The sequence below is a fragment of the Drosophila yakuba genome, chromosome 2R (genome assembly GCF_016746365.2).
Source record: "Drosophila yakuba strain Tai18E2 chromosome 2R, Prin_Dyak_Tai18E2_2.1, whole genome shotgun sequence".
NCBI lineage: Eukaryota > Metazoa > Arthropoda > Insecta > Diptera > Drosophilidae > Drosophila > Drosophila yakuba.
Window position 1 is genome coordinate 18,693,424 of NC_052528.2, and position 13,034 is coordinate 18,706,457.

The following is a 13,034-nucleotide window of genomic DNA, read 5'->3' on the forward strand; positions in this document are numbered from 1 at the left end:
CAGTAGCTACTCTTGGTTTTTTATGATAATGGTTTTTTGCTGACGTATGGAAATGCTTTTGGTACAGCCAAGTACTTGGAAGCTGAATTTATAGTACATATGTGCATACATACTGGCTTATCTGGGGAATAAGCTTCACATCGGTTAGTTCTACAATTAATTTAAAAAATAATAAATAAGTACACACACTTATCACTGCCGCTTCTTGAACCTGATAGTCTGGAAATTAAATTGGAAGGCATGCAAACCTATGCCAATGAACAGAGGGAAGAAGTGTGTAATTCCATATGTGCATAGATTTTATATGTGTGATCAAAGAAGCAGGGGAACTCCCTTTAAAAAATGGTAATTTGATCGCTTATCTGTTTGTTTGCTTACTACTTTTACAGGGCGGTATGGGAGTACACTTATAAACAAATAAATCCAATTCATGCAAATGAGCAAAAGTATTTAGTTAAATGCATGCACATTAGAAGGAGTTGGTTACTGGAGTTTTAGCTCCTGGATTCAAGTATTTAAATGACCTATTCACCTGCAGATAGAAGAAGTATCTCAGAAAACTACTTGCTAGTCAAGCCAAGGGTTTGCATATTGGTCTTGATTCAACTGGCAATTTCATCAGCTCGGGTGATTCAGCAGTCAGCATTATCACTGCAGTTCAGGAAAATCGAAACCAAGAGCAAGTTCAGTAAAGAGTGAAAAGCGCTGCGCAGCAGACGTCTGTGTAGAGATGGAAAACCAGGAGCAAAGTGCAGATCAGGGGAAAATCCAAAGAGTGCCCACTCCTCCTCCTATTCCACCAAATCCCCAGATTAATCTGCCTTTCGAAGAACGACGTTTTGTGAGTCGGGCAAATTGTCACAAGTGCCGGAAGAAGGAAGCCCAGCGAACTATGAGTTATGAGGACTACCAGAGATGGATTGCTCGCAGAGTATGTGTCATAGGATATTGGTAAACTATGTCGATCGCCATGTTATTACAGTAAATAGCTAATATCGTAATTAAATTGCAGCGAGGAATGTTCGTTGAAAGCAAGTTGCAAAGACAGAACAATGGAGCGAAGATAATAAACACTGATATTTCAAATGTGAAGAAAATAAAAGTACATATTTCAAATGTGAAGAAAATACAAATTGATATTGCAAGTGTAAAAGTATTTTTAAATAAATATTTTAAATGTGAAGAAAATAAAAGTAGACATTTCAAATGTGAAGAAATACAAATTGATATTGCAAGTGTATTTTAAAATAAATATTTTAAATGTGAAGAAAATAAAAGTAGATATTTCATATGTGAAGAAAATACATTGATATTTTAAATGTAAAGAAAATAAAAGTAGATATTTCAAATGTGATGAAACTAAAAATTGATATTTTAAATGTGAGGAAAATAAAAGTAGATATTTCAAATGTGATGAAACTAAGAATTCATATTTCAAATGCATGCTATCAAATTATAAAATGTATTCAACTATACGGTTGGCAGTTCTGCACTGATTAAAGGAGTGACGCATATTCTATGTACATTACATTATGGTGGTGTATCTAAACTTTTCCGAGCGCTCTTAAGTTTTGTGTGTATTCTGCGTGGTTTTCAAGAGAATCCCATGAGTCAGTCGATTTGCAAAATGCAACCGGCAGTCGAACTGAATTCCATTGCGAAATAGATGGCGATAGTCGAGGCTTGGAGCTGCCAGTGAAATGCCGAGAGTTTTGACTTGTCCCAACTGCGATTCGCAGTCCATGGTGTATAAACGTCGCCTGGCCATCTCGCGATTCAAGAAGTTCAAGATGGATTTTTGGTACGGATATTACTTCAAAATCAACCGAAACGTTTATAATTTTTTATTAGTGCCCTATGCTGCGGTCGTCGATATTGTGGAGTCGGCATCTATGACACCTGCCACAAATGCAGTTCCTGTGGCTGGAAAGGCGATCCTGACCGATCTCACTAAGCTGTCATACCTATGAAATACTTATCTCATTTATAAATAAAGAGGCAATTCTGTTTCAACAAAAGTTTCTATCAGCTGTTGCATTTGGCGCCTGCTGTTCCACAAGTTGGAGCTGAATATATACGAAAAGCTTTCGAGCTTTGGGAGTACACTGTCAAAAATTACTTACGTTTCAATAATTAATATTAATAGTAACAAGAATTTACATCCACAAAACTGAAATCAGCTTCTCCCTTTAGTAAAAGAATTTTTTGAATAAAAGTTCTGGCCAGGATCATGATTTATTAAACAAGCTCCGTTTGTAAAATTTGTTGCCTACTTGTGTGCGTAAATAAAATATAACTTATACTATGATACTAGTATAGATACACTTACCATTCAGTTAGCTAGTTTGTCAGTATTTTCACAAAAAAAAAAAAACTAGCAGAAATGAGCTGAATATTAAAATTGACCGATTCCTACATTTTTGATTTGAAGACCTTAAAATAAATGTACAACTGTTATCGCATCGATGATATATACATTTGACATACATACATTTATATGTATGTCATATGACAGCATCATACAGTCGATTTCTTTGCCGGCATCTTGCATTGGTTCGTAAATATACAAACATACAAGTATACGAAAAGCTTGTTGATAACAGCGGTGTCTTATCAGTTCAGCTTAATCTTGTTTCTAGATTTCGGGAGTAGAGTTTCGAGGCTCAAGAAGTGGCTCGTCGACTGAGCTTAGTTCTGGAAAGATGCCGTTCAATAGCACACCAGCATTTAAGGGGCGATCCGTGGAGGTTTACAGAACTTTATCCGAACCGAAGGCCACAGATACGAATTCCGAAGCGAAAGATACATCCCAAGAATGCCTAAATTCTGAGGACCTAAAGTTGTCGTGGAGCCAAAGATTGTGGTTTAGTGCACGGTACGCTTCTTCAGCTAAGATTTCCTTTGTGGAGAATAAATAAAGTTGCATTATAAACTAATTTTAGGTCCTCTTGTTGCTGCGGACAACCGATAAATAAATATGCTAGTGATAATATGAATGGGTAATGCAACTTTTAAAGACGGTTGTTTCAATCTCAAACGTTAATTTGATTAAATATGTATGTATGTACATATGTAGAACATTATTTATAAAATGATTAAATAAAATGCAATACCTGCTTTTGACTCAGCTAATCATTCTTATCTTTATTGCAAGTGCACACGAACAAATGTCAAATGTATAATTGTTTTTTATAATATAAGCATAAATATTTTTACCTAGCTGTTTTAAACAGACGTACCTGCATGAACATTAAAATTTAAATTAATTTTAAGTTGCAATATTTAATGTTGAAGCTTTCCTTTTTAATTGAACCTGAATTCAATTGAGATTCGAATCTACTCTCGCTTTCAACAATTGAAACAACTTAATTCTTCGTTTGCGCTCGAACGCAATGCAAATAAGATACAAAGCTGCGAAAGATACAAAGAGCTTTTGCCAGCAACAATGTTGCGCAACATTAGTCACTCGCAAGAGTAGTGAAACGCGAGACTTGGACTCGGTTTCAGTTCGTTATTGCCAACCAGGCAAAGATGCAGTACAATCAGCAGCCGGCGGGAGCCCCGGGCTATCCCACCCACCAGATGCCACCACCGAGCTACGAGCAGGTGGTGCACGTGCAGGCGCCCATTCGGGTGGTTCACTCGACCGCACCACCGCCCGTGGTGATCATACAACGTGGGTTCAGCTGTTTATTGCTTATAAAGTAATAAGATAATGAAGCGAATGACAATGACTTACAGATCAAACTGTATTGCCGGTGGGTCCGGATCCCACCTTCATCACCTGCCCGCACTGCCACATCCAGAAGCTGACTCGCGTGGAGTACTCGCCCAGTGTGAAGACGCACTGCATGGCCGCCATTCTCTGCATCGTTGGGTAAGATTTGCAGATTTTCATCTGCCCAGTGCTCCCAGCTCCCAGCTGCCAGCTCCCAGCTTATCTAATCTCTGGTGGAATATCACAAACAGCCTCTGGTGTTGTGCCTGCCTGCCCTACTGCGCCACCAGCTGCATGAACGCCAATCACTTCTGCGGCAATTGCAATAAGTTCGTCGGCGTCTACAACAGCGATTAGTAAACAGAACCAAACGAATGCAACCAAATCGAACCGATCACCGATTACCGATCACCGCTCACCCTCGATCAACCTCACACACACATATCATCCAACGAATGCGAACATTTTCGGCCAGGTGTCGACAGACCGACAACTAGCCATACGATGAAATTCCCTTAACGGGGTAAACAATCGGGCCGGCAAGCTTTTGGCCTTACTTGATAACAAATACGCGCTGCGAAACACTTTTTTCCACGGCGCTCCCTTGAGTCATTTCCCAGCGATACACACACCCAGTCGGGCCCAATAAAACACCATGGATCCCGTCTATCCAGCTGCACCCTTGGTGGCTCCCAAGGGATCCGCCGAGCTGCAGCCGGCAGCCGAGCAACAGCACCTTCTGCCACCGGCACCGCCCAGTTACGACCAGGCCACCACCATTCCGGCTGAAACCACGGGACCGGGACCAACTCCAACTTCAGCTCCAGCGAACAGCTCCACCACCCAGCACACGGTGGTCGTGGTGCCCGCTTCACCCTACGGCCCGGAGCCATTGGACGTGCAGTGCCCGTACTGCCACAATTACGCCCGGACACGGGTCTCCTTCAAGCCCAACTCGCGCACCCATCTGATAGCCTTGATTTTGTGCCTGTTGCAGTAAGTACCCGGAAAAGATAAGGTTTTGTGTGGGCCAGCTAAGCTCAACTGGTATCCAACTTTGTGCACGCGACACAGAAAAAGCTCCATTTACTCGGATAAATTATAACATAAAATCGGTAACTTCTACATATATCATACAAGAAAGTGTTCTAGAATATCGTATTGTACGCATATGAATTTATGAATCACAATACAGGTAAAGTTAAAGATAAAGTACGACATTCTTATCTATGATAAGACTAAGAGTTTGTTTGGTAGGTCAGCAATGTGTCTATATGACATAAAATGACAGTCTTAGCTGGAAATAATAATCAACAGTTCTGCAATAACGAAATAGAATATAACTTAGCTGAGTAAGGTGTCTAATCCACTTGCTGATGACTCACTTGCTATTCTTTTATTGCCCACAGGTTGTACTGCTGCGTGTGCCTGCCGTATTGCATTTCCAGTTGCATGAACACCAATCACTACTGTGGCATGTGCGATCGTTATTTGGGCACCTACGATCGCAAATGAGCAACCAAGAAGTTTTTTTTTTTGGGTGCGACCTGTGCATGTGTACACATACATTTTCTTCAAGTAATTAGTTAATAAATGGACTGCAGCACGCAAACCGAACTAAAGCAAAGTATTTCGTCATTACAAGTGACGCCTTGAAAGCTTTCAAATGGCAAAGAACTAAATATATTAAAGTGTTAGGGATATTAGCCCACTTTTCAGTTATTGTTTGTAAGCAATAAAGCAAATGTTAAATGTTATTATAAATACTTTCTTTAAATTTCCACAACAGGAAATGTTATTCTTAGCTAGTGCTAATTTAAGTTTTTTGAGACAGTCATTTTTGTTTGATTTATTTGCAGAAAGCTCTTGGGCTTAGTATTTAATTATACTCTTCTGACTACTAAGCCCTTGGACGCGTATATAGCGATTTAATTTACCAAAAGCTTAACTAATTAGTGACTGTGCTGAAGTGGCTATCTGTATCTTTATCGGACATCCTATTCTCCTACCGGAGATAAGTTGGCTAAACAATGAAGTTCACTGTGTGCACTAGATAAAGCTCGGTAAACATTACTCGCGAGATACTTTCGGTTTTGCAAGAGCCCCAAAACAGATTGCTCAACCGGATGGGAGCTTTTTTTCAAGCTCGCTCCGATCTGAGCCGAAAAAAAACTTGAATGCGATTCAGAAACTGAATCTCCACCTGGATACAAATCCGCTGGCAGTTGCGAGCGGCGTTCGAAGTGCAAAAGACGCCGTCTAGTTGTAAATACGCAAAGTAAACAACTTTTTCCGCTGAACCGAAACCTGAATCTCTTAGTCACATTAATAAAACGAAACAATACCCGAACTTCGCACTCGAGCCAGGGTATCATAGTGCGTTAGCCATGGACCAGAAGCGAGCCATGCTTTATCCGCAAGTGGATTTCAACACGCCGACGGCTCCCTCGCCGACGCCAACCAGGGAATTGGGCAATCCCATCGCCAACGGCCTGCCCATCGAGGCTCCTCCATCGTACGATGTGGCGGTCTCCGTTCCGGTGGCTCCAGCGGTTTCCGCACCAGCAATTATCCCAGCGAGACCGCCGCCAGTGGTTGTCGTGGAGCAGCCAGTCCCACAACCACCCACAGTGGTTCCAACAGGTGTGTAGTTTATCCATTGCTATAGTTTGGCTGTTCAGCTCTACTGACGTCACTCGCTGCTATTGCAGATACTCTACACTTGGGTCCAAATCGAAGTAGGGTTCTCTGCCCCGCCTGTGGCGCCAACAAAACCACGAGGATGACACACACGGCTAACTCCAGGACTCATATGGTTGCAGGTCTACTCTGTTTGGTCGGGTATGTGGACTTTCTTTAATTGTTATTATTATTTATTTCTTGTAACTTTTCCCCGTTTCAAGATTTTGCTGTTGTGCCTGTTTTGTTCCCTATTGCATGAACAGTTGCCGCACTGGAAATCACTATTGTCGCAAGTGCAACACCTTCCTGGGTGCCTACAATCCAAAAGGGATGAACCGATGATAAGACTGCCGAGATAAGAAACGATCTGGGGGCTAGAAAGATACAACAGATACAAGTTATAAGCAAACACAAGGCAGCTGATGTTTGCCAGCGGATAAATTAAGTTTGTATATACACAAGCCATTGGCTAGAACGCAAAGCGTCAAAAAGAATCATAATTGGTCATTTATGCATATGTGAGGTAGCTTAAAAATTATGTTATAAGTTTTCCAAATACCGCTTTACCCATAAGCACTATAGTAAACATAAGCAAAACCGCTTACCTACCCAATGTTGCTAAAGCAGCTGGCCTTTGGCTGGCTTAAAAAAATATAAGCGTGGGAGGAAGCTTCACAATAAAATGCAAACAAAAAACAATGACAAGCCAAAATTCAAAATAAAACTATTTTGGCGCCCAAACGAGAAGAGTTGCCACCACCGAACGCTGTCCAACACTGACGGCGCGCTACTATCGAACTATCGATAGCCTGGCATTGAGCACTTTTACGATATGGCAATGTTGCCGCAGCCAAAAAGACAATTGCAGAAAGTTTTTTTCACAACAAAAAGCCACCGAAAACGCTCGAATTAAGCAACAAATGCGTGCCAAAAGCGCAGCGAATCTCCACTGAGGCCACCGTGTGTGCGTGGGCGTGGCAAAGGCGTGGGCAGAGCAACCAAACATCACAGGAACAGAAACACGGCCAGCAGCAGCAGCAGCGCAACAGCAGAGGGGCGGGCAGAGGCAGAGGCGGCGGCAGAGGGAAAAGTCGGGCATTTTCATTGGATTCGTTTTGGTCCGATTCGATTGGATTGTGGTTACTCCAGCGGCGCCCAGGCGTTCCTCCTCTCCTCCTGTATTATGGACAAGAAATCCTCGCCGGTGCGACGACAAAAGCGGCAGGCGAAGGTGATCGAGGAGAACTTCTGGGACTGCAGCGTCTGCACATATAGAAACTCGGCGGAGGCCTTCAAGTGTCGCATGTGCGACGTGCGGAAAGGTGAGTGACCCCGATTTTGCTTCGCTTTCGGTTTCGCTTCCGAGTCCCAAGATTGCCCAGATGGCCATGTGTGTTCCGGTTTTCGTATTATGGATGCAGTTGTGGCAGCAATTTGTTTATCCTTCTGCAAGGATACACACTGATTTATGCACACATTAGCATCAACAATATTGGAATATATGTGTATGAATTGTGCTTGATAGATATAATTAATGGGCAAACAAATACTATTGATGGTATCGATTTGCTTACGTAGAACAAATAAATTCACATTGCACAGAAACAGAAATAATGTTTACCCTTTAGCTTGATTAAAAAAACTCTGGTGCACTTACTAACACTTTACTCCTTTGTATTTTAGGAACCTCCACGCGAAAGCCACGCCTGAACTCAGCGCTAGTCGCCCAGCAGGCTGCCACTTTGCCGGGAGCCAGTGCCAACATGCCCAACGGGAAGTCCGCCTCCGGATCACGGCATGGCAGCGGGCACGACCGGCAGAGGCACAAGCGGTACCCGGCACGGTTGAAAAACGTGGACCGATCGACGGCACAGACGCGAGAGGTGACGGTCAACTCGGTGACCGTGTTCATCACAGAGTACAAGGCCAAGCCGGTGAGCAGCCGACGCGAGTCCAGTGAGCAGAGCTTCAGCGAGAGCAACGACAGCCGGAGTTAGAGGATGGATACAAGGCCTCCACGCAACCAGCTCCCCAATATTCTACGCCACGGTTCCCGGTCCCCTGTTACAAGTTGTAAATTCTAAGTGTTAGGCCCCTGGCGATAACAATTGTAAATCGAAATCCATTTAAGTTACCAAGTATTAGGCCACGTTTAAAGCCCCGAAAGCCAAGCCCCCACTAGTTCATGACTTCCAGTCCAGGCCAAGATGGCAAATCAAAGCGAAGCGACGCCAAGCGACGGCGAGTCGATTGCATTTACACGACGCTCTCCAAATCCAAACCCAAGTCCCATTTTAAAATGCGCTAGACCCTGTAAATATCGATGCATGAGTTCCCTGAATATCTCTGTCTCGTATCGTAATTTTAGTTGTAATTTAATTCTGCTACTCTAATTCCTAATTTATTGATGCAAAGGTAACTTGTATGTATAACCGCCGTGTACATGTTCAACAAAGATATCATTTGTTTTGTAAGTGTCGAATTAAAATATGGTTTAACTAAGTGCAAGTTAATCTCAATGTTCCACTAGCAGCGCCCAACCCACATGGTATTTGTAACTACTTGAAACTGTCGCCCCTTTTTTTTTGTTTGTTTGTTTTTCACTAGAAAATGCTGCTTGACAACGAAGTGTAGCGAGAGGAGAGAGCCACGTAGCTTGGTTGTAGACAATTTGCTAATTTTAATTTGTTTGTATACAAGACTGATTAAGCGTTACCAACCAGATATATAGAGGCCCGCACACACACCGATTTTCCTTTTGGTTTTACACCCAATACACCCGATATTGCCTAACAGCAAACAATAGACGAATATACTCGAACTCGCAAAAAGAGAATTTTTGTACTTAGCAGAGCTTAAACGCTCTTCCACCATAGCAATAATTACTTAGCAAACAATGAAAAAGTATGAATTTTGATATGAACGATTGTATTTAATATTGGATAACGGATATAATGGTTTATAAAGTGCTTGATATTTGTATTTTGAGATAGATTATTTAGTAGCCACACATGAACACTAACAAACACACACTCCTCGATACTGCCGACTGTAGTCAAGAAACAACTTCCAATAGACAAACTTCAATTTGGATTATCGTAAACATTTACAATTAATATGAACAGTTTGTATTCCAAATGCTTGGCCAGTTGAGCATTAATCAACAGCAACGACAAAGACAAAACTTAAGCAAACGCAATTAAAGCCGCACTCACACAATCGCAATCACAATCACACGACCACACAGATAGTTAAAACTTGAATTCCAATTGTAAAGTGTAAACTTTTAAAGCATTATAAAATACATTAAATAAATTTCGAAAATGCTATTCCAAGCAGTCGTTGTCTTCTCTTCCGCCTTAAGAATTTCAGTTCAGTTTAATATTTTTTATTTTGGGCTTATCCAACTTGCTAAACTTTTGTTGCCAACTTTTATTTTTTGATTCTTATTTTTATGGAATCGCTGACATTCGGCTTAAACTTTAAAGGTCTTTAAAGCGCAGAACAACAGCAGCAGCAGCAGCAGCGCGAACCACCCCGGCTGGATGCCAGTACACATCCAACGTTTCCCCAGGACCCAGGAACACCCACGCATCCTCCTCCCTCTCCACTCTTCACTACCCCTAAGTGTGTGTGTGTGTGCCGTGCTCTGTGTTCCGGATGGAGGCGGATGGGGGGCAGCCCCCCTCCAGAGCACCATCTGTATCTGTATCTGAGTATCTGCTTACGCGTGCTCCCGGCCTCGGCCTCCAGTTTTCGGGCCTCGGATCAGAGCAGTGCTTCTGTGTCAGAGTTTCGGTTTCAGCTGCACGGCAAACGGGAACAGGAGATGCTGCTAGAGCCGGGTCCGGAGCAGGAGCCAGAGCAGGAGCCGGAGCAGCAGCAGTAGCTGTAGCTGGAGCTGGAGCCACCGTCTCTGGTCGATGGCTACGCCTTTGGCAGCTGCCTCAACTTTTCGCACAGAGCCGGAGCACATCGCACGCTTCGCAAATAAATTACAAATTGTTTCGTTCCAGCTACGCTGCCACAGTCCAACTTTCCTAACTTCAACCATTCTTGTTTAATGTATGCATAGATGGATGCCTATTGCCTAATTGTAAAACTTGCTACTATTTTTTTTTGAGAACATAATTTTGAATAAGAAACTACTTTTTATTTAATTAAAATATGCTAATGTTTGTTCTAAATTCTCAATTGCTGACCAACCAAATAAAATTGTCTAAATGCTTATTTATTTCTTAAACATTGCTTAATGTTAAACATATTACTATATATTAATCCCGCATTAGCTGCATACAAATTCACCGAACGAGGCTTGACTGTACGTACGTACATACACACCCAATTTCATCCACATCCCACACCCCCTTACCCCTTACTCCACATCCCATCGCGCAATTCGCTTCAGACTTCTAGCTCGGCGCTCGAAGCTCTCGTCGTTCGTATTTTCTCTAAAATGTTAAAATTCACAGGACCTCCCGGCATGTCACCCCCCTCGATTTCCATCCCTCTAGTTGCGGCCCACAGGCGGCAGCAGGACCTGCGTTATCAGCGCCACACTCTGTGCGCTTATCTTCCATGTGCGCTTCGTTCTTGGTCTCCAGCTCCATCTCTTGCTCCTCGTCCTTCGTTCTTCGTCCTGCGTGGCCCTGCGCCTTCTTATCCGTTTGTTTGTCCGTGCTTCCGCCTCATCTGTGCGACCGTCCGCACATCCTGTGCCACCCAACCGGTCCTGGGTCCTTCTTCCTTCGTCTCTCGTCCTGCGTTCCTCCACCTTCGTCCCGTGTCCTTGTGTGTAGTGGGAAATTCTCGTTTTGCTCGGAGGAGCGAGAAAAAAGAGCAAAATCAACGTTGCAGCATTTGGAAAATGTTAAAAACTCCTTGCTGCTGGCGGACAAGCACTGCTTTCGCATGACGCATACGCCGCGTTGTCCGGCTTGAGGATCGCCTGGAAAGTTATGGGATGGCGCTGGTAATCCTCGCCAGCAACTTGAGCACTTTATGGCGCAACGCGCACGTGTGTGTCTAAATCTGTACGTGTGTGCGTGTGGGTTAGATAACCACCAATGCCGAGTGCGGGAATCCCCTTAAAGCTGCGATATCTGCTGGCTTTAAACACACTTAGCCTTTAGCCATTTTAATTACATTAAAAACTTTTGCAGGCATTAGATAAATTGGAGCCGAAGATGAATCCAAAGCTAAAACGAAATCTGCAGCCAAAGTCGACAGCGAACGGCAAACTTATGTCACTTTGATCCTGCGCGTAAGTAGGAGTAAGAGTAAGAGTAACTTTGGGCCAACTCATGCGAGAGACAATGGGGAACTACGGGAACTACCCTCCCATAGCCTCGTAATCAAGTTAGTCTTTAAAATTGAAATTCCAGCATTAGGCTAGGAATGCGAGCAACGTAAAACACCATCTATCCGAAAGGGGTGGCTGCCCAAGAAAAGGGATTTCGAAAGGGGGAAAGTCGGTGAAAAACTGGGCTGGCATTGGAAAATTTGCTGCCGCTTATCTGTTTCAAATGTGCCACAGCACGCCGAATTGCTTGCACCAAGAAATTATTGCTCGTCACCCGTGGAAGTCTGTCAAATATATCAGATGCGGCGAATAATTAAAAATACTCGTACTTATATCCGTACTTATATTCAAGCGACAGCTGGCCAACAATATATGTAAATAGTTTTTGCGGCATATTTCGACTATGGATTTAAATTTAAAATGATATATGACACAGTCTTAAGAACACAGTCTCAAGAAACATGGTTCATATATAGAATGTTTATGGGAATTTACTTAATGTGGTTACATAAATGTGTATTGCTGCAGTATAAAATGATTCCTTAGTTAATGGAATTACGAATCTGGTTCTTACACTATTATTAACAACTATTCCTTATCAACTATTCCTTATAAACTATATCTTATAAACTATTCCTTATCAACTATTCCTTATAAACTATATCTTATAAACTATTCCTTATCAACTATTCCTTATTAACTATTCCTTATCAACTATTCCTTATAAACTATACCGTATCAACTATTCCTTATTAACTATTCCTTATTAACTATTCCTTATTAACTATTCCTTACCAACTATTCCTTATAAACTATTCCTTATAAACTATTCCCTATCAACTATTCCTTATCAACTATTCCCTATCAACTATTCCTTATTAACTATTCCTCATAAACTATTTCTATATAATAGTTTTTTGCACCATCAATAGCCTGACCCATAAATCCAGAGCTGCTTGCCTTAATTAAAGTTGAAAATTAAAGTTTCTCGTGGAGCGAGCAACGTACATACGTACAACAATCGCAGTGTCACCATCACCCCCTCGGGTCCTTTGAGTGCCCCTCGGACCCCCCGCCCAAGGCTCCCCCCCGCAACGCCCCTGGCCCTGGCCGTCAGCTTCATTGTGTTTATTTCTCATGTTAAAATCAAATTCCCGCGTGTGCAATTTTTCATTTGGCCCCAGAGCCGGAGCCAAGGAGCAAAGGACTCCTGGAGTCCCGGAGTCCCAGAGTCCGGAGTCCCAAGCTCGCCGGCGGAATGAAAGGGAAGTGGAAAAATGTGTAAAGGTGCGTGTGCCGGGGAAAATCACCCGGGGATGGGAATGGTGTTGC

The 13,034-nt window shown here is 42.7% G+C and overlaps 5 protein-coding genes and 1 long non-coding RNA gene across 7 annotated transcripts; 5 read left to right on the plus strand and 1 right to left on the minus strand.

Annotated features, from left to right (window-relative positions):
- Positions 1-521: 521 nt before the first annotated feature.
- On the plus strand, positions 522-3,132 carry LOC26535060. Of its 2 annotated transcripts, none has more exons than XR_005560806.1 (4): positions 522-931; positions 1,013-1,801; positions 1,852-2,875; positions 2,943-3,132. XR_005560806.1 is itself a non-coding variant. In XM_015195751.3 (4 exons), exons 2-3 carry the CDS (start codon positions 1,701-1,703, stop codon positions 1,952-1,954), a joined length of 204 nt encoding a protein of 67 aa, XP_015051237.1. In that variant the 5' UTR covers positions 559-951; positions 1,013-1,700; the 3' UTR covers positions 1,955-2,875; positions 2,943-3,132. The 2 variants fall into 2 exon arrangements, 1 of the variants encoding a protein (XP_015051237.1); XM_015195751.3 differs by having other exon boundaries at positions 559-951.
- Positions 3,133-3,498: 366 nt separating this feature from the next.
- Positions 3,499-4,079, plus strand: LOC6531311 (lipopolysaccharide-induced tumor necrosis factor-alpha factor homolog). The gene is made up of 3 exons (XM_002092079.3): positions 3,499-3,676; positions 3,742-3,877; positions 3,970-4,079. Exons 1-3 carry the CDS (start codon positions 3,532-3,534, stop codon positions 4,073-4,075), a joined length of 387 nt encoding a protein of 128 aa, XP_002092115.1. The 5' UTR covers positions 3,499-3,531; the 3' UTR covers positions 4,076-4,079.
- A 9-nt stretch (positions 4,080-4,088) lies between these two features.
- On the plus strand, positions 4,089-5,340 carry LOC6531312 (lipopolysaccharide-induced tumor necrosis factor-alpha factor). The gene is made up of 2 exons (XM_002092080.4): positions 4,089-4,714; positions 5,128-5,340. Exons 1-2 carry the CDS (start codon positions 4,374-4,376, stop codon positions 5,231-5,233), a joined length of 447 nt encoding a protein of 148 aa, XP_002092116.1. The 5' UTR covers positions 4,089-4,373; the 3' UTR covers positions 5,234-5,340.
- LOC120321220 lies at positions 4,775-5,186 on the minus strand. The gene is made up of 2 exons (XR_005560808.1): positions 5,104-5,186; positions 4,775-5,037 (listed from the first exon to the last, which is right to left on the minus strand). It is a non-coding gene; the product is annotated as an uncharacterized LOC120321220 (long non-coding RNA).
- Positions 5,341-5,872: 532 nt separating the features above from the next.
- Positions 5,873-6,872, plus strand: LOC6531313 (lipopolysaccharide-induced tumor necrosis factor-alpha factor homolog). Its single transcript, XM_002092081.4, has 3 exons — positions 5,873-6,361; positions 6,430-6,559; positions 6,622-6,872. The coding sequence occupies exons 1-3, from the start codon at positions 6,106-6,108 to the stop codon at positions 6,740-6,742; spliced, it is 507 nt and encodes a 168-aa protein (XP_002092117.1). The 5' UTR covers positions 5,873-6,105; the 3' UTR covers positions 6,743-6,872.
- A 360-nt stretch (positions 6,873-7,232) lies between these two features.
- On the plus strand, positions 7,233-8,902 carry LOC6531314 (RING1 and YY1-binding protein A). The gene is made up of 2 exons (XM_002092082.4): positions 7,233-7,722; positions 8,084-8,902. Exons 1-2 carry the CDS (start codon positions 7,584-7,586, stop codon positions 8,395-8,397), a joined length of 453 nt encoding a protein of 150 aa, XP_002092118.1. The 5' UTR covers positions 7,233-7,583; the 3' UTR covers positions 8,398-8,902.
- The last annotated feature ends 4,132 nt before the right edge of the window (positions 8,903-13,034 follow it).